The 27,136-nt window shown below is 44.4% G+C and overlaps 1 protein-coding gene across 3 annotated transcripts in view; it reads left to right on the top strand.

Annotated features, from left to right (window-relative positions):
• Window positions 1-27,136, top strand: part of PHF20L1 (PHD finger protein 20 like 1) — a 306,054-nt gene that overhangs the window by 41,801 nt on the left and 237,117 nt on the right. For all 3 annotated transcript variants that reach the window (XM_033931888.1, XM_033931889.1, XM_033931890.1), the window contains one exon: window positions 5,318-5,402. In XM_033931888.1, the coding sequence (XP_033787779.1) occupies window positions 5,318-5,402 (85 nt within the window). The remainder of the gene's footprint in view (window positions 1-5,317; window positions 5,403-27,136) is intronic.

The following is a 27,136-nucleotide window of genomic DNA, read 5'->3' as shown; positions in this document are numbered from 1 at the left end:
TCCTAGCTGACATTTGTGGGATGCAAGAGTTGATATGGTATGGTATGGAGAAGTGTTGGCTCTTCCTGAAAGTAGATGCACTGGTTACAGTGGTCACAAAGATGATCACTATCCCTATCCAAGGGGGCTCTGAACTTAGGGAGCTCCATGAAAAGAACAGTAGCTCTGCCTGGCCTTTTCAGCAGGGCCCCCAGCTTTCAGGCTGCTATTTATGGTGGTTAGTTCAGGAGAATTCACGGAAGCCATTCAGGAAGCTGCTCAGTGCCCAGCAGTGACTGAAGAAGCCAGAACTAGTGGCAGCCACGGCGGCGACCGATCAGCCGGGTTAGCAGCACTGTTCCCTCTAAGCTGAGCAGGTGTCCTCCAGCTGCATTGCTACCACTAGGGGGTGGAATATTTTCAGTCGCTAAGGACAGGTATGTTCCCTGGAGTCCTGCAAAACTTGCCTGTCCCTCACAATTGAAAAATGTGACAGTAAAACAGCACCCTCTATTGGTGAGACTGTGGGTGGAGGACTCCTGCTCAGCTTAGAGGGAAAGGAGCGTAGAAAACTCGCTTCTGCCCGCTGTACCTCTGGACCACCAGGGATTCCAGGGGCAGAAAGGGTAGGACGGACAGGCAGGGCAGGGAGGGGTGACAGGGTGGAAAGCCTGGGAGGGAAGGGGCTGTGAGCAGTGCCTGGCAGGGAGGGGGCTGGGTGCAGAGCCTGACAGGGGAGGGGACACTGTACACGCACGCCAGTATTTTTTTATTTTAAAAATGTTTATAAAAAAAGGGGTGTGTCTTATACGCCGGCAAATACGGTAATTTATCAACTATGATCTTATTTATCGGAGAAAGATCTAAAGCAGGTGATGCAGGCTGTTGTATCAAATCATGATTATATATGGCTTTTAATAAAACACAGCTTGGATTATGGGATCCCTCCAGGTTTACCATTCTCACCTATTACTGTAGGTTTAAAGTTTTTGGGCAGCCTTTTGGAATCTTTTCCTTTTTTAAAAACTATCTTGAAAGACTTAGGTTAAGGACATGATTAGTTCAAAGGATTTCTGTCGGATCTTATCAGGTTAAACAGATTTCTCAGATACCTGGAACAATCCTTGTGGGGTGCCACAGGGCTCCCTTCTATCCCTGATATTGTTTAATGTTTTCTTGAGTTCACTGGGATTAAAATTTGAAAGGAATGACGTTAAAGCATATATGTACTTCAACATTGATCAATTAAAACTTGTAGTACACTGTCTATAATTTTTTATCCAACTTGATTATTGTAATATTGCATATACAGGCTGCTCAAAGAAAGTATATAAAAGAACTATACAACATATACATAATACAGTAATTTATTCCTTGAACAAAACTTGATAGAATAATGCTGTACTTTGTAAAATCTCATTGGCTTCCAGTGGAAACTCTGATTCTTTTTAAATTACCCTGCTTTTTATATAAAATGATTTATGGTATTGTACTGGAATACCTCTGCCTACAATTTAACCTAAGTAAAAGAGATTAAATTCCTAGAAACCTGAGGGAAAATCTTTTCTGTATTTCATTACCGCCCTTCCCTCTTTCTAACCCCAAAATGCTTTCATGTTTTCCTTATATACAGTTGTACCTCGGTTTACGAGTGCACCGGTTTGCGAGTGTTTTGCAAGACGAGCAAAACATTCGCAAAATCGGCGCCTCAGAATCCGAGCGTGCCTCGATTTGCGAGTGCCCCCCCTGTTAACCGGCACCCTCCCCCCCCGCGATCCGTCACCCTCTCGAGAGAACGTGAACTCTCAGGCCTTGAGCATGCGCACATGCTCAAGGCCCAGCACAGGAAGCAGATCTTCGGGCACCGGCAGGACATGCTGGTGCCGGTGCCGGTGCGGAGGCTACACTGAAGTAAGAAGAGGTTTCGGGTGGGTTGGGAGACCTCAGGTCGCGGCAGGGGGGGTGCCCAATAGCGGCGGGGGGGGGTGCCGGATCATGGGGGGGAGGGTGCCAGTTCGCAGGGGGGGGGCCTTCAGGGGGAGCAATGCCGGTTCTCGTAGGGGGGGGGAGCAGCACTGCTGGCCTCAGGGAGGGTGGGAACCTATCAAAGCGAGTTTCCATTATTTCCTATGGGGAAACTCGCTTTGATTAACGAGCATTTTGGATTACGAGCATGCTCCTGGAACGGATTATGCTCGTAATCTAAGGTACCACTGTATACTGATATTTGTTAACATTTGCTTTTTTCTGATCTGAAGAAGGTTACCTTCGAAAGCTTTTCATAAAACACATTGAGTTAGTCGAATAAAAAAGTTATCACCTTATTTCCTTTGGGTTTTTTTTAAAATTTCTTTATACTATCTTGGAAAGTGGATTAACACGGCCACCACACGATTTCATGGTATTCCATTAAAACTGTTAGAACAAGTAATTCCTTATATCAAGCTACTAAACTTGAAAAGAAATGTCTCATATTCTTAGATCTTTGTCTTCATATTCAGTTTTTTGATGAAATATCAAAACTTGTTAAAAAAAAAAAGACGTTTCTGATGTAGTAACTTAATGCTACACTTCCCCCTCCTTATTTGTGGTTTCCGTATCTACGGATTCACTTATTCACGATTTTAAACCTAAAGTTTTTCTTTTTTGGGGCTATTTTAAGCCCTGTAAACCCCCCCCTTAAGCCTTACCTGATGGTCTAGCGGGTTTTCGGGACAGGAGCGATCTTCCCACGCTCCTGCTCCGTGCAGATTGCTCACAGGAAATGGCTCGAGAGACTAAGGGAGCTCAAGGCAGCCATTTCCTGTGAGCGATCTGAATGGGGCAGGAGCGTAGGAAGATTGCTCCTGCCTGAAAACCCGCTAGACCACCAGGTAAGACTTAAGGGGGGGCTTTCAGGGCTTAAAATAGCCAGGGGAAGCAGGTGTTAGGGGCAGAACCGGACCAAAATATTATTCACGGTTTTTTAATATTTGTGGGTTGGCTTTGCCCCTAACCACCGCGAATACGGAGGGGTATGTGTATAAGTTTTAAGGTTAACTGGATTATTTTATTTAATTTTGATTGCTACTTGAAATTCTGGAAATGACCAGCTTCTTGTATTGTCTGCCCCTTTGAACTTGAACGGTGTGAGTGGATTATAAATCCTGCTGTTTTTCCTAAACAGATGGTAACGCAGACTATATCTTTCTTTGTGGCATATTCTTGGATCACTCTGAATTCAATTCTGAATGACTATTTGCTTTCCATCCATATCTGGATGAATATTAAATCATTTGAGTTGACCCCAGGGAAAATCAGATGCTAACTTTTGAGAAGACCATGATGGCAGCCAAGGTTTGGGTTATAATTGCAACTTGGCAAGTTCGTAATCCAGGGATTGTGTGTTTGAGAATCAGGTCACCTTTTTTAAAATTAATTTGTCAACGATCACCTTATTTACTGGAGAAAGATCTAAAGCAGGTGTTGCTGGCTGCTGTATCTAGTTTATACAGGGTCTTACAAAAACACAGCTGTCCAGAATGTAGGAACAAAGATCTTAATATGTGCTAAAAAAAATGGGACAGGGCATCTCCACTGTTTCACAAGTTATAGTGATTGACAGTTTCTCAAAGAAGAAAGAAGAGTGCACAATATAGTGTGAGGTCTTAGTCCTGGTTATCTTAATAAATGGGTAAAAGTCTATATATGCATTTACTGGACTTTCCATTGGTTCGTGATTATAGACTTGCAATACTGAAGAAGAGTACTTTGACAGGCCTATTGGCTGCAGGCTGGGATTGTCTTCCTAGAGAAGTTTGAAGATGGAAAAAACATTTTATTCAGAAAAAACTTGAAGACGCTTTGTCTCTTAAAGCTCCCCCAAAATAGAGGAAGCAATTTTTGCTCCTACGACCTCAAGTCATAAAGTTGGGGGCGACTTTTACTCTTAGATATCCTTGTAAATGTTTGATTAATCTCCAGGGTGTTAAATATATATTCCCTAGCAACAGCAGCAGATGAATCCAGGGACCAATGGGATAGCCCACATCTACCAGCAGGTGGAGATAGAGAAACTGATTAACAGGTGATCCTATTGGCTGGCACTCCTCCTGTTTATCCAGTATTCTCTATCTCCCAGCAGGAAAAGGTCGCTATTCAACTAGCTCCTGAATTCTGGCTGTGGCTGGAACTTTATTTTCTCCTGTTGAGGTTTCTCTTCAGCGAGACTGCCATTCTGTTTCTCCTGTTGAGGTTTCTCTTCAGTGAGCTGGCACTGCTATTTCTCCTGTTGAGATTTTCTCTTCAGTGAGACAGGGGTGTCCGGCTGAACGGTGCTGGCTTTAGGGCTTACACCTGGGCCTCCCAGGTCCCTGCCTCACCCTCCCTCCAGTGATAGAGGGTCTGACTGGGTCTCAATATTTTTCTTCTTTCCCTTCTCTAAAAAAAAAAAAAAAAAAAAAAGAGACCAGTTCCTCCATTCTGCCTGGTTACTGGTTACAGGTAAGAACATAATTTTTCCTTTTTCTAAACATCACAATTAATTAAATTTATAGCTGGCAAAAAGGTTGTTCCTACCAGTACCCCATTAGATCATCAGGCATAAACTTTTAAGAATGAATTGTCAACCCAGTCTTTTTCTTTTCCTTAGAAATTTAAGTATGTAAACTCCGTTGTTATCACCGCCCCACTTTATTATTATAATAGACTAACTAACTGTACAAGATAATGTTATTTTCCTATTATTCATTTTTGTATTGATATTATTTTCTCCATTGTACAGTTATTATATTATGATTTGTTATAATCATGAAAAATTTGAAATCTAATAAAGAAATAATTTAAAAAAAAATGATTAGGAAGCTCTTATTTGTGTAACATTTTAGACATGATGGCTAGAAAGCGCGATATGTGGTACCTTTCGTATTGCGGTTGTTAAATTGTGGAATGCTTTATTGGGTCAGCTGTGTTTGTGTACTGATGGGGCGAAGTTTAAGAAACTTGAAAATATAACTTTTTATATCTGTGTTTTGTAAGGTAGCTGTAAATCCTGTTTAAATAATAGATTAATTTTGGAGAAGAATGTTACGATGATACAGCTTTTCTGTATGTTTATATGGAAACTGGCTAGATAGAGATGATTTATAAATTTTAAAAATAAATATATAAATATTTGTTTTATGATTTTGGTGAATTTACTGGTTGTTTATATTGTATTGATCTTTGTGTCCAGCTTTGAATTCATTTGGAGAAAAGCTGAATGTACTATAAATGTTGTTTTTTTTATGTCTCATACTTTTTATAGTTGTTTCTTTGTATAGATAACATTTTTAAAAAACTTTTATAATTGTTCATACAGGATTTTAAAGCTGGAGAAGAGGTGCTAGCTCGCTGGACAGACTGTCGTTATTACCCTGCCAGGATTGAAACAATTAACAAGGAAGGTATGTGTTTAAATATGTAACTTTACATAACAAAGAGAGAGGTAAATTTATGGTTACTTGTGTATGCATGTATTTCTCTTATTTTGGCATCCAGACACTAAGAATTATGGGGCTCATAATAAATAAAAAAAAATTCAAAAAGTGGCCTAAGTCGGTACTTGGACAATCAAAAAGACAGATCATCCAAGTACCAATAATCAAAACTGGTTTTAGATATATCTAAAACAAGCTTAGGCCTTTACCCTGTCTCTGAGACTGAACCTCTAAAGCGAAAAGAGGCATTTTTGGAGGAGGGGTAAGGGCGGAAGGTGGATTCATAGGTTGCTAGACGGAACTTATACGTTTTGACTTAAACCAAGTCAAAACAGGTATAAGTTCCAACCCAGACAACCTGTCCACCCCCACCCCCACCCCCATCGCAATGATCGCGGCAGGAGAGATGCCTAATCTCTCCTGCCGGCACCCCCCCAAACAAACTTGAATGCCGGCAGGAGGGAGCCCAGGCCCTCATGCCGAAGGCGCCCACCCCGACAAACCAGCTCCTGCCCCGAAAGCCCTCTAGACCACCAGGTAAGGCCTTTAAGGCGGCAGGGAGGAAAAAAATATGGGTTATTTTAAAATTAAGACTGCTTTTTTTATTTTTCCCCTCCCCAGAAAAAAATTGCGATTATATGAAACCGCAAATGGAGAAACAGCGAATGGGGAGGGGGAAGTGTACAAGCAGAAAAGATTAAAGAGTAAAGAACCAATGTCTAAAACCCTAAAAAAATGAATGATTACATAATATAAAATTTTACAGTTTAACTACCTAAGTACTTCAGAAATAAATGTGTTTTTAAATGTTTTCTAAATTCCCCATAGATTTCAGTAGAAAGGAGCAGTTGATCTAAATCTTTGCCCCGTGCTGCTGCTTGGTATGAGAGAAGATGCTGATGATATTTTTTTAATTTTGCATCCTTTAACAGGCGGAAAAGCAAAAATCAAGTTCATCGATTTGGTGGGAGAAAGCACGGAAGCAGCGATTTTCAGAGTGAATGTTGATAAACGTTAAACTTTTTTTCGGTACAGTAAAATGGAAAGGAATTTTAATTATGATGTAATTTTTGGGAGGGCGGAGTCAGCATACGAAATATCACGAATAAGTGATACCGTGAGTGCAGAAACCGCAAATACGAAGGTAGAAGTGTATTTTGCCTTATCATTCACTTTGCTACTTTGCTCATCTCCCTTTACCCACACAAACACATGAAAAAGGCCATCATTTAGATGTGGTAGCTATGTCCACAAAGGAGATCTTAGACCCTTCCATCTTTCTATCTGATGGCACTTGGTGTCATGATGTCTGGTCTGATCATTTTACTTATTATTTCAATCTAATCTGGACTCATTCAAAATCTAAAACACGTCCACAGATAAAAAGAGAACATCTCGCAAGGGGTCATATCAATCCAGAGGAATATTGGTCACAATATGAAATACAAGCGGAGATAGGAGAAGGGGTTGATTCTGTGATCACTGGATGAAAGCTAACACATCCATTTTAGATAAAATTGCCCCTAAACGAAATAGTAAAAGCTACTCAAATAAATACAACAAATGGTTTGACACCGAACTTCTAAAAATGAAACAATTAGTAAGACGATTGGAAAGAATTTAGAAAAAAACGGGAAAATTGTCAGACCGGAACAACTGGAGATCCAACATAAAACTCTACAAACAACTGATAAAAGAAAAACGTAAAACATTTTACTCATCCAAAATTAACTCATCTAATACTAGCCCAATAGTAATCAACACAAAAGAACTGTTCAACTTGGTTACGAATTTATTTGACACCACACGTTACACTCAACTCATGCATAATATTAAACTACCTTCAGCAAATGATTTAGCGCAACATTTCGATTCAAAAATTAAAAATCTGAGAAATAACTGTTCGACAAATGACATATATGAACATCAAATAGCTAACATACAAGGAGATGAAATACCAGCGGACATGATTTGGAGTTCCTTTTAAGATTTAGAATGGAATAATTATATCAAATTATATAACAAGTACTCTAAATCATACTGTGTTTTGGACTCATGTCCCCCAGAAATTATGAAAGCAGCTCCATTAGACTTTAAACTATCTTTGCTGAAGTATTTAACTGATAACCGCTTCCAGAGGAGGTGGTAGAGCAGAGTACGACTTTGGGGTTCAAAAGGGGATTGGACGAGTTCATGAAGGAAAAGGGGATCCATGGGTACAATTAGAGGGTTACTATACAGTATAGAAGGCTGTAAAGTAATAGAATAGTAGAGTAATAGATCATTACAGGTCATTGACCTGGGGGGCCACCGCGGGAGCGGACTGCTGGGCGTGATGGACCTATGGTCTGACTCAGCAGAGGCAATGCTTATGTGCTTATGATTTTTTTTAAAAATGGAAAATTCCTCACTAATAATGGTTATATTATAATAACCCCAATTCCAAAGAATCATCAGCATTAGTAACCAACTATAGATCAGATGTCTGGTTCCTCCTGCCATTGATGCCATCGGTCACATCCTCCCCCGCCCGTGGCTGACCGAACACCCCCCTCCCCCCGCCAGCTCTCTGAACACCCGCACTTAAAAATATGGCAGGAGGGATGCCCACTCCCTCCTGCCATTTGCCTCTCTCCTCTCCTCCCTCCCCCAAAAACAAATGGCAGAAAGGATGCCCACTCCCTCCTGCCACCAGACACCGATGCCTCCTCTCTGTACCTTAAGTTGGGAGCAGGAGGGGTGCTCAGTCCCTCCTGCTCCTCCAGCCTCTAGCGATGCAGTGCAGTGTTCTCCCCAGGGCCTTTTAGCCGGGCGCTCCGCCTGCCTAATTTAGATGACCGCCCAGCTGTCATCTGTCGGGAATCCTGCAGCTACCACCGCTCAATGTAAAAAAAATCCCCCCCCCAAAACCACCTCTCACCGGCTTGGAGATGCGAACTCATGCTTCGGGGCTCTAAGGTGTGTGTGCCGGCTTCCCTTCTCTTCCCTCCGAAACCGGAAGTTACATCGGGGGGGGGGGGGGAAGAAGAGAAGGGAAGCCAGCATACACACCTTAGAGCCCCGAAGCAAGAGTTTGCTGCGGGCTAAGGCAGGAGACTGGTCAACGACGGATGGAAGCTTACAACTCGCTGCCGGGTTCTGCCTACTTTCTGTTTCCGCGAAGGCAGGACCCAGCAACGAGGAAGGCCCGAAGCAAATTGCAAGTTTCCCTCCGTCGCTGACCTATAGAGGGAAGCTTACGATTTGCCTAGCGACTTTGCCGACGGATGTGTGAGTTGGGAGGGAAAGGGCAGCTGGGCAGGGCTGATGCTGTGTAAATGCTCATCTCTCCGCCATTGTTCTCGTTGCGCGGCCGGTGGCGGAAACAGTGTAGAGCTAGAGCTGGCCGTGGACCAGGAGCGGGCGTTGCTGGCTCAGCGGCGGCAGTTGCACGTGCTTTTCACACGCTACGGCGCAACAACTTGCTGACGGTGCAAGGCTTTCGGCAGCTCCTGCTCAGCATCGGTTTGGGGCAAGTCAAGTCAAGTGGCTACCGGGGGAAGAGGAGGTGGAAGATGCCCGGTACCGGGGCTGGAACCACGGCGGCCATGGCTCTGGCTGCCGGCTCCTGTTGCCCACTGCAACTTGGCTCTGGCAGCGCCCACAAGCCCCAAACCGCTAACCAGACACAACTATCCCAAGGCTGTTTACAGCCGGAGCCCCAGGAGGTGAGACACCGAGTGCCACTGTGACTAAACTAATTCATTATTTGCCTGTGAATTCTGGTATTTAGGATTAACTCTTTCCATTCAACCCTTGACTTTAAACACACAAGTCTGGAAGTCTAAGCACATTTATTTATTTATGTTTACAGGTATTTGGGAATATAAAACATAGTGAAAGCTACTTCTGACCGGTGATAGGACAAAAGTGCGCGAGACTTCGGCGCACCCACATTTCAGCACAGACAAATTGGCGCAAGACCCCAGCGCGCCGCCTAAAAAGTTACTTTTAAAGAGCTCTGACGGGGGTGTGGGGGGGGAACCTCCCCACTTTACTTCATATTTTTTGTTGAGGGGGTGTCATTATAGAGAAAACTGAACTTTTTCCTAAAAAAATCAGGAAAAAGTTAAGTTTACTCTATAATGGAGGGTTCCAACCCCACAACTCCCCCCAGTGGCAGCGCGAACAGTATGAAGTAAACTGGGGGGGGTTCCCCAATCACACCCCGCGTCGGAGCTCTTTAAAAGTAACTTTTTAGGCGGCCTGCTGGAGTCTTGTGCTGATCTGTCTGCGCTGAAATGTTGGTGCGCTGAAGTCCCGCGCATGAATGACTATGAACTGTTGCGACCTTGCCCCCTCCCCCCAAAAAAATGATTTTGCAGTGGGAGGGTCTTAACTGGTGTTATTTAATAGAGTAGGGACTGGATGTTGGAAGAATGTATGGTAGTCCTGGGTTTATTGATGCAGTTGCTGTGCTGTAGAGAAACACTTTTCTAGATTACAGTGGTGCCTCACACAACGAACTTAATTCGTTCCAGGAGCAAGTTTGTTATGCGAAAAGTTCGTTATGTGAAACGCGTTTTCCCATAACAATACATGTTAAAAAAAATAATTCGTTCTGTAGCATAAAATATGCTAAGATGACATAAAAAAAGATAAATTTTTGGTTATTATTTTTATTTAGATACATCTAAAAACATAATTGTTTTTTAAAACAACACACATTTTTTAAATTTAAAGACAGACTAAGTAGAGTCTAATTTTACAGTGAGAGAGGGCAGAGTCTCAGCGGCAAAAACTGGGACTTAACTGTTCATTTTTTTTTTTTTTTTCTACCGTGTTTCCCCGATGATAAGGCAGGGCCATCAAATAAGACAGCCCCCCCTTTTTAGAAAAAAATGTAAAATAAGACACCCCCCCGCAAATAAGCCACCCACCGATACCTGCGCTTACCCGAATCGGGTGGTACGGTGGGTGACTCCGTGTGGTCCCTGGCACCCCCGACACGATCGGGGCAAGAGGGAGCTCAAGCCCTCTTGCCCCCCCGACACGATCGGGGCAAGAGGGAGCTCAAGCCCTCTTGCCCCCCCGACTCCCCGACACGATCGGGGCAAGAGGGAGCTCAAGCCCTCTTGCCCCCCCGACTCCCCGACACGATCGGGGCAAAAGGGAGCTCAAGCCCTCTTGCCCCCCCGACTCCCCGACACGATCGGGGCAAAAGGGAGCCCAAGCCCTCTTGCCCCGCCGATTCCCCAACTCCCCGACAATATCGGGCCAGGAGGGAGCCCAAGTCCTCCTGGCCACGGCGACCCCCTAACCCCACCCTGCACTACATTACGGGCAGGAGGGATCCCAGGCCCTCCTGCCCTCGACGCAAACCCCCCCTCCCCCCAACGACCGCCCCCCCAAGAACCTCCGACCGCTCCCCCAGCCGACCCGCGACCCCCCTGGCCGACCCCCACGACCCCCCCAACCCCCTTCCCCGTACCTTTCTGTAGTTGGCCGGACAGACGGGAGCCAAACCCGCCTGTCCGGCAGGCAGCCAACGACGGAATGAGGCCGGATTGGCCCATCCGTCCCAAAGCTCCGCCTACTGGTGGGGCCTAAGGCGCCTGGGCCAATCAGAATAGGCCCGGGAGCCTTAGGTCCCTCCTGGGGGCAGGGCCTGAGGCACATGGGCCCAACCCGACCATGTGCCTCAGGCCCTGCTCCCAGGAGGGACCTAAGGCTCCCGGGCCTATTCTGATTGGCCCAGGCGCCTTAGGCCCCACCAGTAGGCGGAGCTTTGGGACGGATGGGCCAATCCGGCCTCATTCCGTCGTTGGCTGCCTGCCGGACAGGCGGGTTTGGCTCCCGTCTGTCCGGCCAACTACAGAAAGGTACGGGGAAGGGGGTTGGGGGTGTCGTGGGGGTCGGCCAGGGGGGTCGCGGGTCGGCTGGGGGGGCGGTCGGAGGTTCTTTGGGGGGGCGGTCGTTGGGGGGAGGGGGGGTATGCGTCGAGGGCAGGAGGGCCTGGGATCCCTCCTGCCCGTAATGTAGTGCAGGGTGGGGTTAGGGGGTCGCCGTGGCCAGGAGGACTTGGGCTCCCTCCTGGCCCGATATTGTCGGGGAGTTGGGGAATCGGCGGGGCAAGAGGGCTTGGGCTCCTTTTTGCCCCGATCGTGTCGGGGAGTCGGGGGGGCAAGAGGGAGCCAGGCGGAGAGAGGGCAGTTAAGCGCAGTGCCTGCGCGGAAGGATGCAGCTCGGGCGACTTCGTTGTGTGAAACGAAGTTCGTTGTACGAATCAAGACATAAAGTTCGTTGTGCGCAGCGTGCGCTGTGCGAGGCGTCCGTTGTGTGAGGCACCACTGTATACATCTTATTGTTTGGGGGTGTATTGGGGAAGGCTTATCCTTGCTTTTAAAGTTGGACTTATAAATGTATTTTGCATTATTATTATTATTTTTGTATTAATAGGATTTTTATAATTTTGACATTGGGGAGGAGTATTTTAATGGTTGTACAGTAGGGTTGTGTGTACATGAAAAATGAATGGAAGAAATTGCATTACAATTAGTACTATTATAATGGGAGTAGGGTCAGGGACGGAGCTTGGACTGAGGTACTCAGTTGGTATTTGATAGACTTAGGGGGGTACTTGGCTTGAAGAAGTTGAGAAACATTGGTCTCTAGGTGACTAGTATGGAGTTCACTAAGTAAGGACCCCTTTTACAAAGCCACAGTAGCAATTCTCCCATGGCAAATGCACCAAAGTCCATTCAATTCTTATGGGCTTCAGTGCATTTGCTGTGGCAGAATTGCTATCACAGCTTTGTAGAAGGAGTCCTAAGGCAGGAACTACTGTCTCTGTGCTGTGTCTTAAAACACAGATTGCCGGGGATGCAAAGCATTAACTGATTCAACTTGAGTTTGAAGTACGGTAGTTTTGAAAGAAATGGAAGGTTTGATACTGGTCATTAGTTATTCGGAATAAGAGGATCTGCATTACTTTTTTTCAAGGGTGGCTTAAATGCTACTGGAACACTGCCTAAGTGTCAAACCTTAAAAAAGAAAGTCATATTGAGCTTTGGAAAATAATTAATAACAATTAACTAATAAAAATAGTGCACATTTAGTGATCTTTTTACTAAGCGTGCTAGCTATTTTAGCGCACACTAAACGCTAATGCATCCATAAACTATAATGGACACGTTAGCATTTAGCATGTGTTAAAATGGCTAGCAAGCCTTAGTAAAAGTACCTTTTCATTTTCCCCACCACCAAATTTCCCCATCCCGCCCCGCCCGGCTACTTTTTCATGCCACTCGGCTGGAAAAAATTTCTGGGGAGAACACTGCAGTGCCAGCCTTAGGCCCCACCCCGTGCATCATGTGATGCACGGGGAGGGGCCTAAGGCCCTGATTGGCTCAGGCGCCTTGGGCTCTCCCTTGGTAGGAGCCTCTGAGGCGTCTGAGCCAATCAGGGACTTCCTTAGGGATGAGCCTAAGGAAGGTCTGCCTGTTTTTTATTCATTTTTTTTATGGGGCAGATATTTTGCGCATGTAAGGCACGCAAATTATCTGTGCCTTGGAAAAAAAATGAATTAAAAAAACAGGCAGACCTGTCAAAAAGCTGGCAGACCTACAGCAGTTATTGACAGATCTACAGCAGTCGGGTTTTAGGATAGTAAAACCTGATGCAAAATAGCCAAGCAAATGTTCGTGAATCAGTCGCTTGGCTGTTTTGCATGGGGTTTTACTCATTTGCATGGGTTGGTCGGATGGGATCGGAAAACACGCAGTGAGTTGTTTAGTGAATCGGGTGGGTAGCAGCGATCGTCGCTAAACCTGTGAAAACAGGTTTAGCGACGATCACTGTCTTTAGTGAATCAGGGCCTTAGTTCTTTAATTTATACTATTCATTTTCTAATTAGAGATCTTTTGTGTTTATCCCACACCTTTTTGAATTCCATCACCGTTTTCCTTTCCACTATTTCCCTCGGGAGGGCATTCCAGGCATCCACCACCTCTCCATGAAAAAGAATTTCCTAACATTATTCCTAAATCTTCCTCCCCGTAGCCTCAGTTTATGCCCTCTAGTTTTAATATTTTCCCTTCTCTGGAAAAGATTTGGTTCTATATTAATACTTTCCAAGTATTTAAACATCTATATCATACATATGTAGGTCTTCAGTTTCATCTCATGCTTCTTTTGTCTCAAACCCCTTACCATTTTTGTCACTTTCTTTTGGACCACTTTGCCAAATATGGCTTCCAAAACTAAACACAGTACTCCAGGTGGGGCCTCAACACTACCCTTCTTCTGCTGGTTACTCCTCTTTCTATACAGCCTAGCATCCTTCTGGCTACAGTTACTATCTTATCGCACTTTGACGCCTTCATATCCTCAAACACGATCACCCCAAGGTCCCTTTCCCCATCCATGGAATTTGTTGATCGAGTTCTTTATTCCTGCAGCATTGCTTAGCTCAGGTGAGATCTCCCCTTCCAGAGCTGCTTGGCGTGGTATGATTCTGTGTTTCTGTCTGAATGGCATGGTGATGACAGCCTCTGTGGAGAAGTTAGATTGCAGAAGTTGCAGTGGATATAGTGCTAGTATTGCAAATGTGTAACCTAATAAAACCATGGAGAGTCGATGTCCAAGATGAAGGCTTTATTCAAATAAATAAATAATCCACATAAAAATGTCTAGGGCCTGAACCTCTGGGAAATACATGGACCCAACACGGTCCATGTTTCGACAGTGTAGTTTTTTGCAGGGGTCCCTATGTGGTCCTAAATGCAGGCATGTGGATTAGATAATGAACGTAAACGCTCAACGCTATGGAGATGCACATAGGGACCCCTGAAGAAGACTACATTGTCGAAACACAGACCATGTTGTATCCATGTGTTTCCCAGAGGTTCAGGCCCTAGACGTTTTTATGTGGATTATTTATTTATTTGTTTGAATCAAGCCTTCATCTTGGACATCGACGCTCCACGATTTCTTTGTTTCTTCGATATCACTCTCTGTGGAAGGGCTAGGATCAATTTTCTTCTTGTTCTAACCTAATAAAAACCATAAACAGGCTGTTAGAGAGGAAAGAGTTAATTTAGCATTAAATTGGTAGTGATTGCCAGAATGGTTGGTTCTTCTGGTAAAATGTTATATTAATTCCTAAGCCCTGTGCTCCCTCTGATATTATCTTGGGAGAGGTTTGGTTGGTGGTGTTATGAATGGAGCTTACCTTGAGTATTGCATTCAATTCTGGCCTCTGTATTTCAAAAAAGGATATAGTGGAATTAGAAAAGGCTCGGAGAGGAGTGATCGGAATGATAAAGGGAATGGAACTCCTTTCATGTGAGGAAAGACTAAAGAGGTTAAGGCTCTTCAGCTTAGAAAAGAGACGACTGAAGAATTTCACAAGAATCTTCTTGCTCAGGAAATACAGCAAGAAACTTAATATCAATAAAATATTCTTAAGAAAGAAACATAATCTTATCAGTCCTCCTTAGACCACAATAATAGAGAAGGGAGAAGAGTGAAAAGGGTGAAGAGAAACTCAAATAAATATGAAATAATTACCGTATTTTTTTTCTCCATAAGATGCACTTTTTTCCTCCCCCCCAAAAGTGGGTGGAAATAAGGGTGCGTCATTTGAAATGAATATAACAACTCCCTCAGTACCTTTTTTTAATCCCAGTGGTCCAGCGCTGTATCGGCACTTCTGCTCTTCCCTTGCTGGATGGCTGCCTGAGTCCTGATCTGTTGCGGCAGTGAGCAACAGAGCGGCGCACAAGGCAGGCGAGAGCTTTTCGTGCGCCTGCCTGGACCCGTACTACTCCCTGAATGGATGTCGTCAGTTCTCGTGGGACTCACGAGAACTGACAGCAGCAATTCAGGGAAACATAGAAACATAGAAAGATGACGGCAGAAAAGGGCTACAGCCCATCAAGTCTGCCCACTCTACTGACCCACCCCATTAAGTCTGAGTGCTGATGACTTAGTTCCTTAGCTCGACCCTCATAGGGATCCCATGTGGATGTCCCATTTATTCTTAAAGTCGAGCACGCTGGTGGCCTTGATCACCTGCACCGGAAGTTTGTTCCAGTGATCCACTACCCTTTCTGTGAAGAAGTACTTCCTGGTGTCACCATTAAATTTCCCTCCTCCGAGTTTGAGCGGGTGCCCCCTTGTGACCGAGGGTCCTTTGGGAAAGAAGATGTCGTCTTCCACCTCGACACGTCCTGTGACGTATTTAAATGTCTCAATCATGTCACCCCTTTTCCCTGCGCTCCTCTAGAGCAGTGTTTTTCAACCGCTGTTCCGCGGCACACTAGTGTGCCGCGAGATGTTGCCTGGTGTGCCGTACGGTGCAGACACTGATTAGGCCTCAGGCCGGGTCCCGCACGCGCTCCCATGAGACTCCCCCGGTCCCCGCTGCTGTTCAGTTTCGATCTTCTGCTCTGACGCAACCGGAAACAGGAAGTTGCAGCAGAGCAGAAGATTGAACACTGAGCAGCTGCGCGTGCGCGGCTCTTTGGGAAAGCGTGCATGTCGCCGAAAAACAAAACCTACAAACTAAGGCGAGGCGAAGGGAGAGAGCTGGCTAAACAGTAGGATCGATTGGGCAGGCGAGTGGTGGCTGCGGGGACCGTGCGATCGCTCGTGTTCCCGGCTCAAATTGGAAGGAGGGAGTGAAAGGGAAAAGGATTCTGGGCCAAGGGGATGAAGACGGAAAGAAAAACCCACAGCAGGAAAGAAAGGGAAGGACAGGCAGGTGAGCCAGATGCTAGAAGCAGTGGGGGGGAAGAAAGAGGGAAAAAAGCTAGATGGGGTTGAAAAGAAGAGACACACTGGTACGGAAGAGGAAGATAGGGGAAATCTGGACACAGGAAGGTAACAGAAAGAGGGGAAATTATGTGCATGGGGCATAGGGACAGAGACATAAAGGGAACATGCCATGGGGATGGTATATGGACACAGGGGGGGGCAATGACAGATACATAGGGGAGATATTAGAAATGGAGAAAATAGGAGCACAGAAGCGAGATGGTTTGTGGGGATGGGACAGGGACCGAGCTCGCAGGCTCCAGTGGCTTGCACAAATTACATTGTAACGTGCCATGAAAATAAGAGGGAGGAAAGTAGATAGATAAGCCACGTGAGAGGAGCTGAAGGGTAGTAGAAAGGAACAGATGGTAAAGGAGGGAGGGAAGGGTGGTGGTGGAAAGGAATAGGACAGACATTGAAGGAGGGTGGAGAGGAACAGACCCCCAAGGGAAATGTGGAAGACAGAGTGGGAAGAAGACAGATGCCAGACTATGCGGGAGCGGAGGGAAGAAGATGGGTGCTAGACCAATTGGGGGGGGGGTGAAGGGAGAGGCACAGTAACAGCAAATGGAAGACGTAGAGAGAAGACACACAGTGGATGGAAGGAATTGAATGAGAAGATGTGGAAAGCAGAAACCAGACAACAAAGGTAGAAAAAAAATTATATTTATTTATTTTTTGCTTTAGGATAAAATAGTATATTAGTTGTGTTGATAAAAATTTATAAACAAAGCCCTGCCAGCTGAACATCTCTTTCTCTAGTTCAGCAGCAGGAACTTTGATTTACAAGAAAGGAATAAGCTAAATATTACAGTACTAAGGCTTATATGGATGCAGCGGGGACGGTGTCGGGGCGGTGAATGGGATGGCAGTGGCGGTGACGGGGTGGTGAAAGGGATGGCGGTGACGGTGACGGGGCGGTGAAGGGAACGGCTGTTGACGAAGAGCTACGTGTGTGTCTTTCTTCGATTCCAGCCAGAATATCAGCTTTGTGTTCAGACAAACAGGCCCAGGTTTCGCACTGAATAAAGTATTTTATAATTTTTCACTATTCTGTTTACTTAATATTTCATAAAAAGTAATTATAAAATACTTTCTTTGTGCTTATTTGATTCCTATTCAAGAGAATTACTTTATATATAGTCAATATAGGCACAGAGTTAAATTTTTTAACATTTTCTAATGGTGGTGTGTTTCGTGATTTTTTTCATGAAACAAGTGTGCCTTTGCCCAAAAAAGGTTGAAAAACACTGCTCTAGAGTATAGAGCTGCAATTTGCCCAGTCTTTCTTCGTATGAGAGACCCTTGAGTCCGGAGACCATTCTAGTGGCCATCCGCTGGACCGACTTGGCTCGAAGCACATCTTTACGGTAATGTGACCTCCAGAATTGCACACAGTACTCCAGATGAGGTCTCACCATGGTTCTGTAAAGTGGCATTATGACTTCAGGCTTGCGGCTGACGAAGCTTCTCTTGATACATCCCATCATTTGCCTTGCCTTGGATAAGGCCTTCTCTACTTGTTTGGCAGCCTTCATGTCTGCATTGATGATTACTCCCAAGTCCCGTTCTTCTGAAGTCCTAGCTAGTGCTTCTCCATTCAAGGTGTATGTTCTGCATGGATTTCTGCTGCCGAGATGCATGACCTTACACTTCTTAGCGTTGAAGCCCAGCTGCCATGTCGAGGACCAGTTTTCCAACATGATCAGATCCTGCGTCATACTACCCTTGAGACTGCTTTCACTTACTATATTACACAGTTTGGTGTCGTCGGCGAACAGTGCTACTTTACCCTGAAGCCCCCGGGTCAAGTCCCTTATGAATATGTTGAAAAGAGATGGTCCCAGGACTGATCCTTGCGGCACTCCGCTAGTCACCTCCGATGTCTCAGAGAGGGTGCCGTTGACCACCACCCTCTGAAGTCTTCCACTCAGCCAATCATTGACCCATGCAGTTAGTTTCTCACCTAACCCCATCGATGTCATCTTGTTTAATAGTCTACGGTGCGGGACACTGTCAAAAGCTTTACTGAAATCCAAGTACACCACGTCCAGAGACTCTCCCGAGTCTAACTTTCCTGTCACCCAGTCAAAGAAGCTGATAAGATTGGATTGGCATGACCTGCCCCTAGTGAATCCATGTTGACAGGGGTCCCTCAGATTTCCCTCATCCAATATCGTGTCCAATTTACCTTTAAGTAAAGTTTCCATGAGTTTACACACTATTGATGTGAGACTTACTGGTCTGTAATTCGCAGCCTCTGCTCTGCAACCCTTTTTGTGCAGAGGAACAACGTTGGCTGTTTTCCAGTCCAGGGGGACTCTCCCCGTACTTAGGGAGAGATTGAAGAGCATGGCTAACGGTTTTGCCAGAACATCACATAGCTCTCTGAGCACTCTTGGGTGCAAATTGTCCGGTCCCATGGCTTTGTTCACCTTGAATCTTGACAGTTCTCTGTAAACATCAGCTGGTGTGAACTCAAAATTCTGAAATGGGTCTTCCATGCTTTGCTTTGCTTCCAGACGTGGCCCGTGCCCTGGTGCCTCGCATGTAAAGACTGAACAGAAGTAATCATTTAGTAGTTTGGCCTTATCGGAATCTGTTTCCACATAGTTCCCTTCTGGCGTTCTAAGGCGTACTATCCCGTTTGCGTTCTTTTTCCTGTCGCTAATGTATCTGAAGAAGGATTTGTCCCCTTTCTTAATGTTCTTCGCTAGAGTTTTTTCCATTTGAAGTTTGGCCTCCCTGACTGCTGTTTTGACTGCAGCAGACTTTGTCCTGTATTCAGTGTTTGCTTCTTTTTCCCCCGTGCGTTTGTATGAGAGAAATGCTGTTTTCTTCTCTTTGACGAGGCACGAGACCTCATCAGTGAACCATTGGGGTTTCTTTTTTCTTTGTTGTTTGGTTACCGATTTAATGTAGCGTTTAGTTGCCTCATGAAGGGTCGATTTCAAGGTTGATCACATAGCTTCCACATTATCAGTTACTTCTTGAACCTGGAGCGACTTATGGACGAAATTGCCCATGCGTGCGAAGTCGGTGCTCCGGAAATTGAGTACCCTTGTTTTTGTTTGTGACCTAGGGAAGCCTTTCTTAAGGTTAAACCATACCATGTTATGGTCACTGGTGGCTAGCGTTTCTCCCACCGAGACCCCCGAGACGCTTTCCCCGTTCGTAAGTACCAGGTCCAGGATGGCCTGGGCCCTAGTGGGTTCTAGTACCATTTGTTTGAGCCGTATTCCCTTCATGGACGTTAATATCCTCCTGCTATCACAAGTTGTCGCTGAGAGTGTGTTCCAGTCTACATCAGGCATGTTGAAGTCTCCTAACAGAACAACGTCCCCCCGTAAGGTGATATTCTCAATGTCTTCAATTAATTCTGCATCCTTGTCCTCCGATTGTCTTGGAGGTCTGTATACCACACCAAGGTACAGGCATTTTTCTCCGCCTCTGGCCAGGTTTACCCAGATGGATTCCCCAGTATACTTGACTTCTGTGATCCTGGTTGTCTTGATGTTCTCTTTGATATAAAGTGCTACCCCTCCTCCTAACTTACCCTCTCTGTCTTGTCGAAGCAGGTTGTATCCTGGTATAGTTATATCCCACCCATGAGAGTCTGTGAACCATGTTTCGGATATTGCTACTACGTCTAGGTCTGCATTAACTATTTCTGTTTCTAGTTCTAGAAATTTATTCCCTAGGCTGTGTGCGTTAACATACATAGCTCTCCACTCTTTCTGTTTACTAAGTTCCTGTAGTGAGCTCTGCTGCTCTGCTGCTCGATGCTGCAACAGATCAGGACTTAGGCAGTCATCCAGCGAGGGAAGGGCAGGAGCGCGGAAAGCTCCTGCCGATACAGTGCTGGACCGTTGGGATTAAAATAAGGTACCGGGGAGGCCTGCCTGCCTGCCACTAGGCCTGCTTGCCTGCCACTAGACCTGCCCTGTGCTCTGTCTCGGCCTACTACCAGAGTGGGGACAGGGTACAGGGCAGGGCGTGGGACAGGGTACACCATTTGGTTCAGAATTATTTTTCTTGGTTTTTCCTCCTCTATAGGTAAGTGTGTCTTATGGTCAGGTGTGTCTTATAGAGCGAAAAATACGATAAATAGGAAAGACTTAACAACCAAAGCCCCACATCTTTCATGAAACTGCCATTCAAAAAGTTAAACAGTTCTAGAAGCCATTTTCTTCAAACCCAGAAAAGATCTTAATTGTTCCGGAGAGAAAAAAATATATATTTGCTCCCAAAAAAATTAACCATGCATTTGCATAGATATGCTAACAAGAATGAGGCACCAAGAGTCACAGTTTCAGATCTCATAGCCAGGAATAATTTTCTTCTTTCCTGCATTTGTCTTGTAACATCTGGAAACATCCAAACCTTTTTCCCATAGAATAACACTTGGGAATTATGAACATACAGTCTTAATATTGCATTAGTGTCCTGTTCAAAAACTAAAGACATAAGTAAAGTTGCTCTTTCAGACATTTCAGATAACGATGTTTCAAGCAATTCTTGTAATAGTCAAAGCCTCTTTCAAATTCAAGGAAAGGAAATATTTTTTCATTCAATGAATAGTTAAGCTTTGGAGGTTTACCAGAGATGTGGTAATAGTGGTTGATGTATCTGAATTTATAAAAGGTTTAAACAAGTTCCTGGAGGAAATATCCAGAGTCTGCTATTGAAATAGACATGGAATAAGCCACTGCTTGCCCTGGGATCAGTAACGGAATATTACTACTATTTGGGGTTTTGCCAGGTACTTGTGACCTGGATTGGCAAATGTTGGAAACGGGATACTGGGCTAGATGGACCATTGGTCTGATCCAGTAGGGCTGTTCTTATGTTCTTTTGTTCTTATGAATGTGTGTTCCAGTTATGTCAATGTTCTTCAGATATAATGATAGAGTTAGAATTGAGGTCAAGCTTTGTTTCATATGGGGAACATTTGAAGAGCTGTGAACTTATACTGTACTTATTAAAGAGAGCGGAGATGTCAAGTACCTTTAGATAAATGACATCTCCTGCATAGGGCAGATGAATGTGGTTGAGCCTTTTGTTGCTTGATAGAAGTCCAAAAAGATTTGTGAAGAACGAAATACAAGGATTGTAGAATGGAGGCTGATGTCAAAGGTCGATTTCCATATTGCCACAGTTGAGACTTATTGTTTCTCCGATAAAATACGGGAAAGTTCTTGAGATCAGATCAACTGAATAGAAAGTGGTGTACAAGAAAGACTAGTGCGATATACAACTGACATAGTTTGATTTCTTCTTTTGGTCTCACTTGGTGCGCCAAAGATATTAAGTATTTAGGTATATGCTTTTGTAATACAGTCAAACTTTGGTTTACGAGTACCGCGGTATACGAGGATTTTGCAAGACGAGCAAAACATTTGTAAAATCTGCGACTCGTAAACCGAGCTTGACTCGCTATACGAGCGTGTCCCAAAGTAAGGGTGTCCTACCTGCTGCCCCGTGTGGCTCGAGGGCAGTGTGTTTGTTCCCTCTGCCGCCCCTGGATGATTGCCTTCTTGCCGGCTCCCTCCTCCTTGTTGTGTGGTGTTCGCTCGGGGCCGCAGCTCCTACATGCCTCCTGCGGCTGGCCCGGTGATACTCCCTCTTGACGTTGCAATGTCAGAGGGAGAGCTTCGGGGTTGGCCGCAGGGGGCACGTGGGAACCACTGCCTGCGGCATTCTGGTCTTGTAGTTTTAGCTAGAATCCATAGACAATGTCGGTGAGGGAATTAACACTACATTTCCCATAGATCAAATGCCCCCGTGTCCTCTAACGTCATAGGTGCGCGAGGGAGGGAAATAGATGTAAGTGCGCCTGCGCACGACCGTCCCTCTCTATCTCGCGCACTGTACACCGGCTGTCCTTTTGCGGCCTTGCAGGCAGTAATCGTTCATCGGCTGAAGGCAAGCGAGCGGAGAACTTGAAAAACAAGAAAGGCTGGGCGGTGTTGAAGGGCCGACGGAAATCCGAGAGGTACAGCTGACGGGGAGAGGCAAACGTGGAGACTAGACTGGGAACTGAAGTTTATCCTGGTAGGTGCTTGTGGCTGCTGCCTGTCAGTGTGTGACAGAGAGTATGAGGGAGCTGTTGCCAAAGCCGGCATGAAGGTAGGCACCCACGGTACAAAACGAACAAAAAAGAAGTTAAAGCTGCAAGGCCCCAGTGAGGTTGGTTCGGCTGTGGAAAGAGCCCCAGAGCCCCAGTTCTGTTACGTTTATGTTGGTTACTGGCAGCAGTAGCAACGAATTGTCCGAGTCTCCGTTATATCCTATGGGGAACTTTGCTTTGATGAACGAGTATTTTGGTTTACGAGCATGCTTCTGGAACGAATTATGCTCGTAAACCAAGGTACCACTGTACTTGGTTTGTTACTGTCTGACACGTTACACTATTGTTGACTAAATTAAAACACTTCGGGCTCCTCTTACTAAGGTGTGCTAGCGTTTTTAGCGCGCACTGCAGATTAGTGCGTGCTGCCCCCTCCGCGCTATGTGTGAAAACTAATGCCAGCTCAATGGTGGCATTAGCATCTAGCGCGCACGGCAATGCAGCCGTGCGCTAAGCACGCGCTAAAACCGCTAGCACAGCTTAGTAAAAGGAGCCCTTTGTGATCAGTGGACCCCACTATGTTTAATGTTAAAAATAAATAAATAAATACAAGGTGTTAATCGAGGTGGTACCAGATCTTTGAAAAAAGTATCAAGTTGAATCTGAGCTGAGTCAATTCCAGAGGTGTATAACTTTTCATAAAAGGTTTTACATCTTTCAGTTATATCCATAGGATTAGTAATTAATTTATCTGAATCTTTAAGTGCCTGTATTTTCCCCAAATGTTTCTTCTCTGTAATGTAATTAGCCAGTAGTTTACCAGCTTTATTACGATGTTCATAGTAAATAGCTTGCTCACTCAGTAGTAAAACCCCTGCTCGTTTAGAGAGCATGGTATTCTATTGAAATTTAAGTTTTTTAATTGGGTTTTGAGCAAAGAATCGGGGGAAAGCTGTTCTTACTCAGTGGTCTCAAACTCTCGGCCCGGGGGCCACATGCGGCCCGCCAGGTACTATTTTGAGGCCCTCGGTATGTTTATCATAATCACAAAATAGTTTCTTGATCATATGTCTTTTTAGCTATAAATTATTATTATTATTATTAAAACTTAACCAAAAGGAAAGATTTATAAACTATAAAGAGTTTTACCTCATGCAAAATGGTCATTTCTTTAATAAGCATCAAAAACTAAGCCTCAATTGGAGTTAATATATTCGTTTATGACCTCAGCAGTACAAACTGTGAGAAAGACTTCATTCACAGTATAACTTGCACTAAAGTCTTCATCGGTCAGTTTTTTTTATCTCAAATCTTATTAATTTATTTATTTTTATTTAATTTTCAAAATAACTTAAGAGATAATACTCATCTCATTATCAGAGCATAGCAGGGGTTCTTCACCGACATAGGCTACAATGATGGCAGCGAATGTGGAATCGGCATAAGAAAGGGGATTACCTTGACAAAGCCTTGTATGGCGAAACATAGCCTATGTCGGTGAAGAACCCCTGCTATGCTTTGATAATGAGATGAGTATTATCTCTTAAGTTATTTTGAAAATTAAATAAAAATAAATAAATTAATAAGATTTGAGATAAAAAAAACTGACCGATGAAGACTTTAGTGCAAGTTATACTGTGAATGAAGTCTTTCTCACAGTTTGTACTGCTGAGGTCATAAACGAATATATTAACTCCAATTGAGGCTTAGTTTTTGATGCTTCTTAGATTTTTTGGCCTTATAAAGATATATTCAAGTGCCCAATATATTTGTGCATTTCTTTAATAAGACATTAACTATTTTTTCTGAGGCCCTCCAAGCACTTACAAGTCCAAAATGTGGCCCTGCAAAGGATTTGAGTTGGAGACCACTGGCCTATAGGAAGAGGAGATGGAAATGTTAAGAGCCTTAGCCAATAGGGAGAGGAGGAGATAGTGGATGCTGTGGATGGGCCCTTTGGCCTTTATCTGCCATCATGTTTCCATAACCATAAAGTTCTATGACATCACAATGCAGGTGTAAAGAGCCTTAGCCTATAGGAAGAGGAGATGCAAATGTTAAAAGCCTTAGCCAATAAGGAGAGGAGGAGAGAGTGGATGCTGCGGATGGGCCATTTGGCCTTTATCTGCCATTATGCCACTATGTTTCTATACTCATAAAGTTCTATGACATCACAATGCAGGTGTAAAGAGCCTTAGCCTATAGCAGTGGTCTGAAACTCGCAGCCTGCCAGGTACTATTTTGAGGCCCTCGGTATGTTTATCATAATCACAAAAGTAAAATCAAACAGTTTCTTGATCATACGTCTCTATAGCTATAAATGAAAATATTATTATTAAAACTTAGCCAAAAGGAAAGATTTATAAACTATAAAGAGTTTTACCTCATGCAAAATTGTCATTTCTTTAATAAGACATGAACTATTTTTTCTGAGGCCCTCCAAGCACCTACAAATCCAAAATGTGGCCCTGCAAAGGGTTTGAGTTGGAGACCAATGTTCTAACTGCTTAAAGCGCATGTCCATTTGTTTCAGCTGGGCATTATGCTCTCTGTTCAAATGGGCAGCGTAAGCTATAATCTCCCCATGAAGATATGCTTTGTAAGCATTCTATATTATGTGGTATGGGTCATTATGGAACATTGTAAGGCTCATAATCAAAATGTAAACACATCTAAAAACCCGCCCAAGTCGACACTTGGTTGTCCTTAAAGACAGGTTGTCCAAGTGCCAATCTGCTTTTTGGACATATCCAGGGACATTTTAGGCTTCTGAATCCCACTGTGCACCCAGAGCTGAAAGGGGTGTTTTTGGAGGCGTGGTTAGGGTGGGATGTGGGCCGACCTAGACTTAGTCATCCTTCAGGGATTATTGAACATTTGACGAGACTTGTTAGGTGAAACTTATATGTTATGATTTAGATAATGTAAAAGCAGGTATAAGTGCCAAAAAGGTATCCAAAGTGACCAGATAACCACTGCAGAGACAAAGTAAAGACCCCCACACACTCCTCCTGTGTTCACTGACCCCATCGCACCCCCAAAAAGTTCAGACTATAAACGTACATACCTGCTTCCGGAACATCAGCACCTGCTATAGGAAAGCCTAGTAGAGTTTCACAGTGGTGTCTTAAGTAGCCTAGAGGGTGGGCTACTCAACCATAGAGAGGAGAACCCAGGCCTATAAGCCACTCTAGACACTACATTCATGGTGGAAAATGTAAGCCCCCACAAAACCCTACTGTAATACCATATAGGTGCCACCTGCAGACATAAAGGCTATTGGAGTTGTAGACAGGTGGGTATAGTGGGTTCTGGGGCGCTCAGGTCACCATAACCTATAAGGGAGTTCTGGTGAGATGTTTGTGTCACCCTTTTTGTGAAGTTCACAGCAGTGCTCTGTAAGGTGTCCCATTGCTCTGTTGCAATGTCTGGGTGGCCTTCCATCACAATGCTGGCTCTTCCCACATCCAAAAGGTCTGGTTCTGGGCATTTGGGATGAATTTTTGGTCGACAGTGTGGTATAAAGATAAACATAGTGGCGATCTGGACAATCAAATGCCTAGATATATAGATAGATGATTTTTGTAAAAAAAAAAAAAAAAAAAAAAAAAGAACAGTTTAGGCATATTTTTCAAGAATGGACATTTTGTTGCTGCCAACTTTGGGTGAAAAAAAGCGAGGGGGAGGATTGGCAATTCTAGCCAAAAACAATCTTACATAAAGGTCCTAGACAAACACATGACACCCGATCTAGATCTACTAGCCTGCCAACTATCTGGCGATACACTCAAAGACACCATAACCTGTATTCTCTGCTATATAGCACCAGGAAAATGGAGCACTACAAAACATATGCTTGAAGACTTCATCTTCCAGAATTCACTAACATCAACTTACAACCTACTACTAGGAGACATTAACCTCCACCTCGAAGAACATACCTCCAATCAAACAGAAAGCCTACTCGCCTACCTCAAAACGCTATCCTACCAAATACTCAACCCCCAACCCACTCACGAAAAAGGCCATCAACTAGATATTGCTTCATTCATGACCCAACAACCTCAAACACCTGAAATCCACATCTCAAACGGATCCTGGATTCCCTCCTTCTGGTCAGACCATTATAAATACACCTTCAACATCAACTGGGCTCAATGCAATTATAAACACAAACCCCACAAATCCCCCATAAAAACCCATCCAAAAATCGAACCAACCACTTTCTGGGACAAAGCAGATCCCGCAATCGACTCCATAGACCCCAAAGAATTCATACCACAGTGGCAAACATTAAGCATAACAATCCTAAATGAGCTAGCTCCAATAAAATCAAAACACAAAATCTGCAGACAATCAGACAAATGGTTCGACGTTGAACTGCTCCAACTCAAAAGGCACTGCAGACAAATGGAAAGAAACTGGAAAAAAAAGAACCAAGAACAATCCAAAATAGCATGGAGAAGTCTAATCAAACAATACAAGACCAAACTCAAAGAAAAAAGAAAAGATTACTACTCCAAGCTGGTAGGCATGGAGTCCATAGACTCAAAAAAACTTTTCAATCTAGTAAAAAACCTCACCAACACCAAACCTTACCTAGCAGCACAAGGAAAGCACCCTCCAACAGCCACTCAACTCGCAGACCACTTCAAAAACAAGATTACACAATCAGGACTATCTTCAATAACACACACCCCTTCCTCGACGAGATAACAACAAATCTCCTAATAGGAGAAGCCATTGCTGCAGACAGGACCTGGACCGAATTCCCTGCGGTAAACTGGACAGACATGAATCGACTCTACAAAAAATACAGTCATGCCTCATGCGA

The sequence above is a fragment of the Geotrypetes seraphini genome, chromosome 2 (assembly GCF_902459505.1).
Source record: "Geotrypetes seraphini chromosome 2, aGeoSer1.1, whole genome shotgun sequence".
Classification (NCBI taxonomy): domain Eukaryota; kingdom Metazoa; phylum Chordata; class Amphibia; order Gymnophiona; family Dermophiidae; genus Geotrypetes; species Geotrypetes seraphini.
This window is presented reverse-complemented; position numbering and strand designations above follow the sequence as displayed.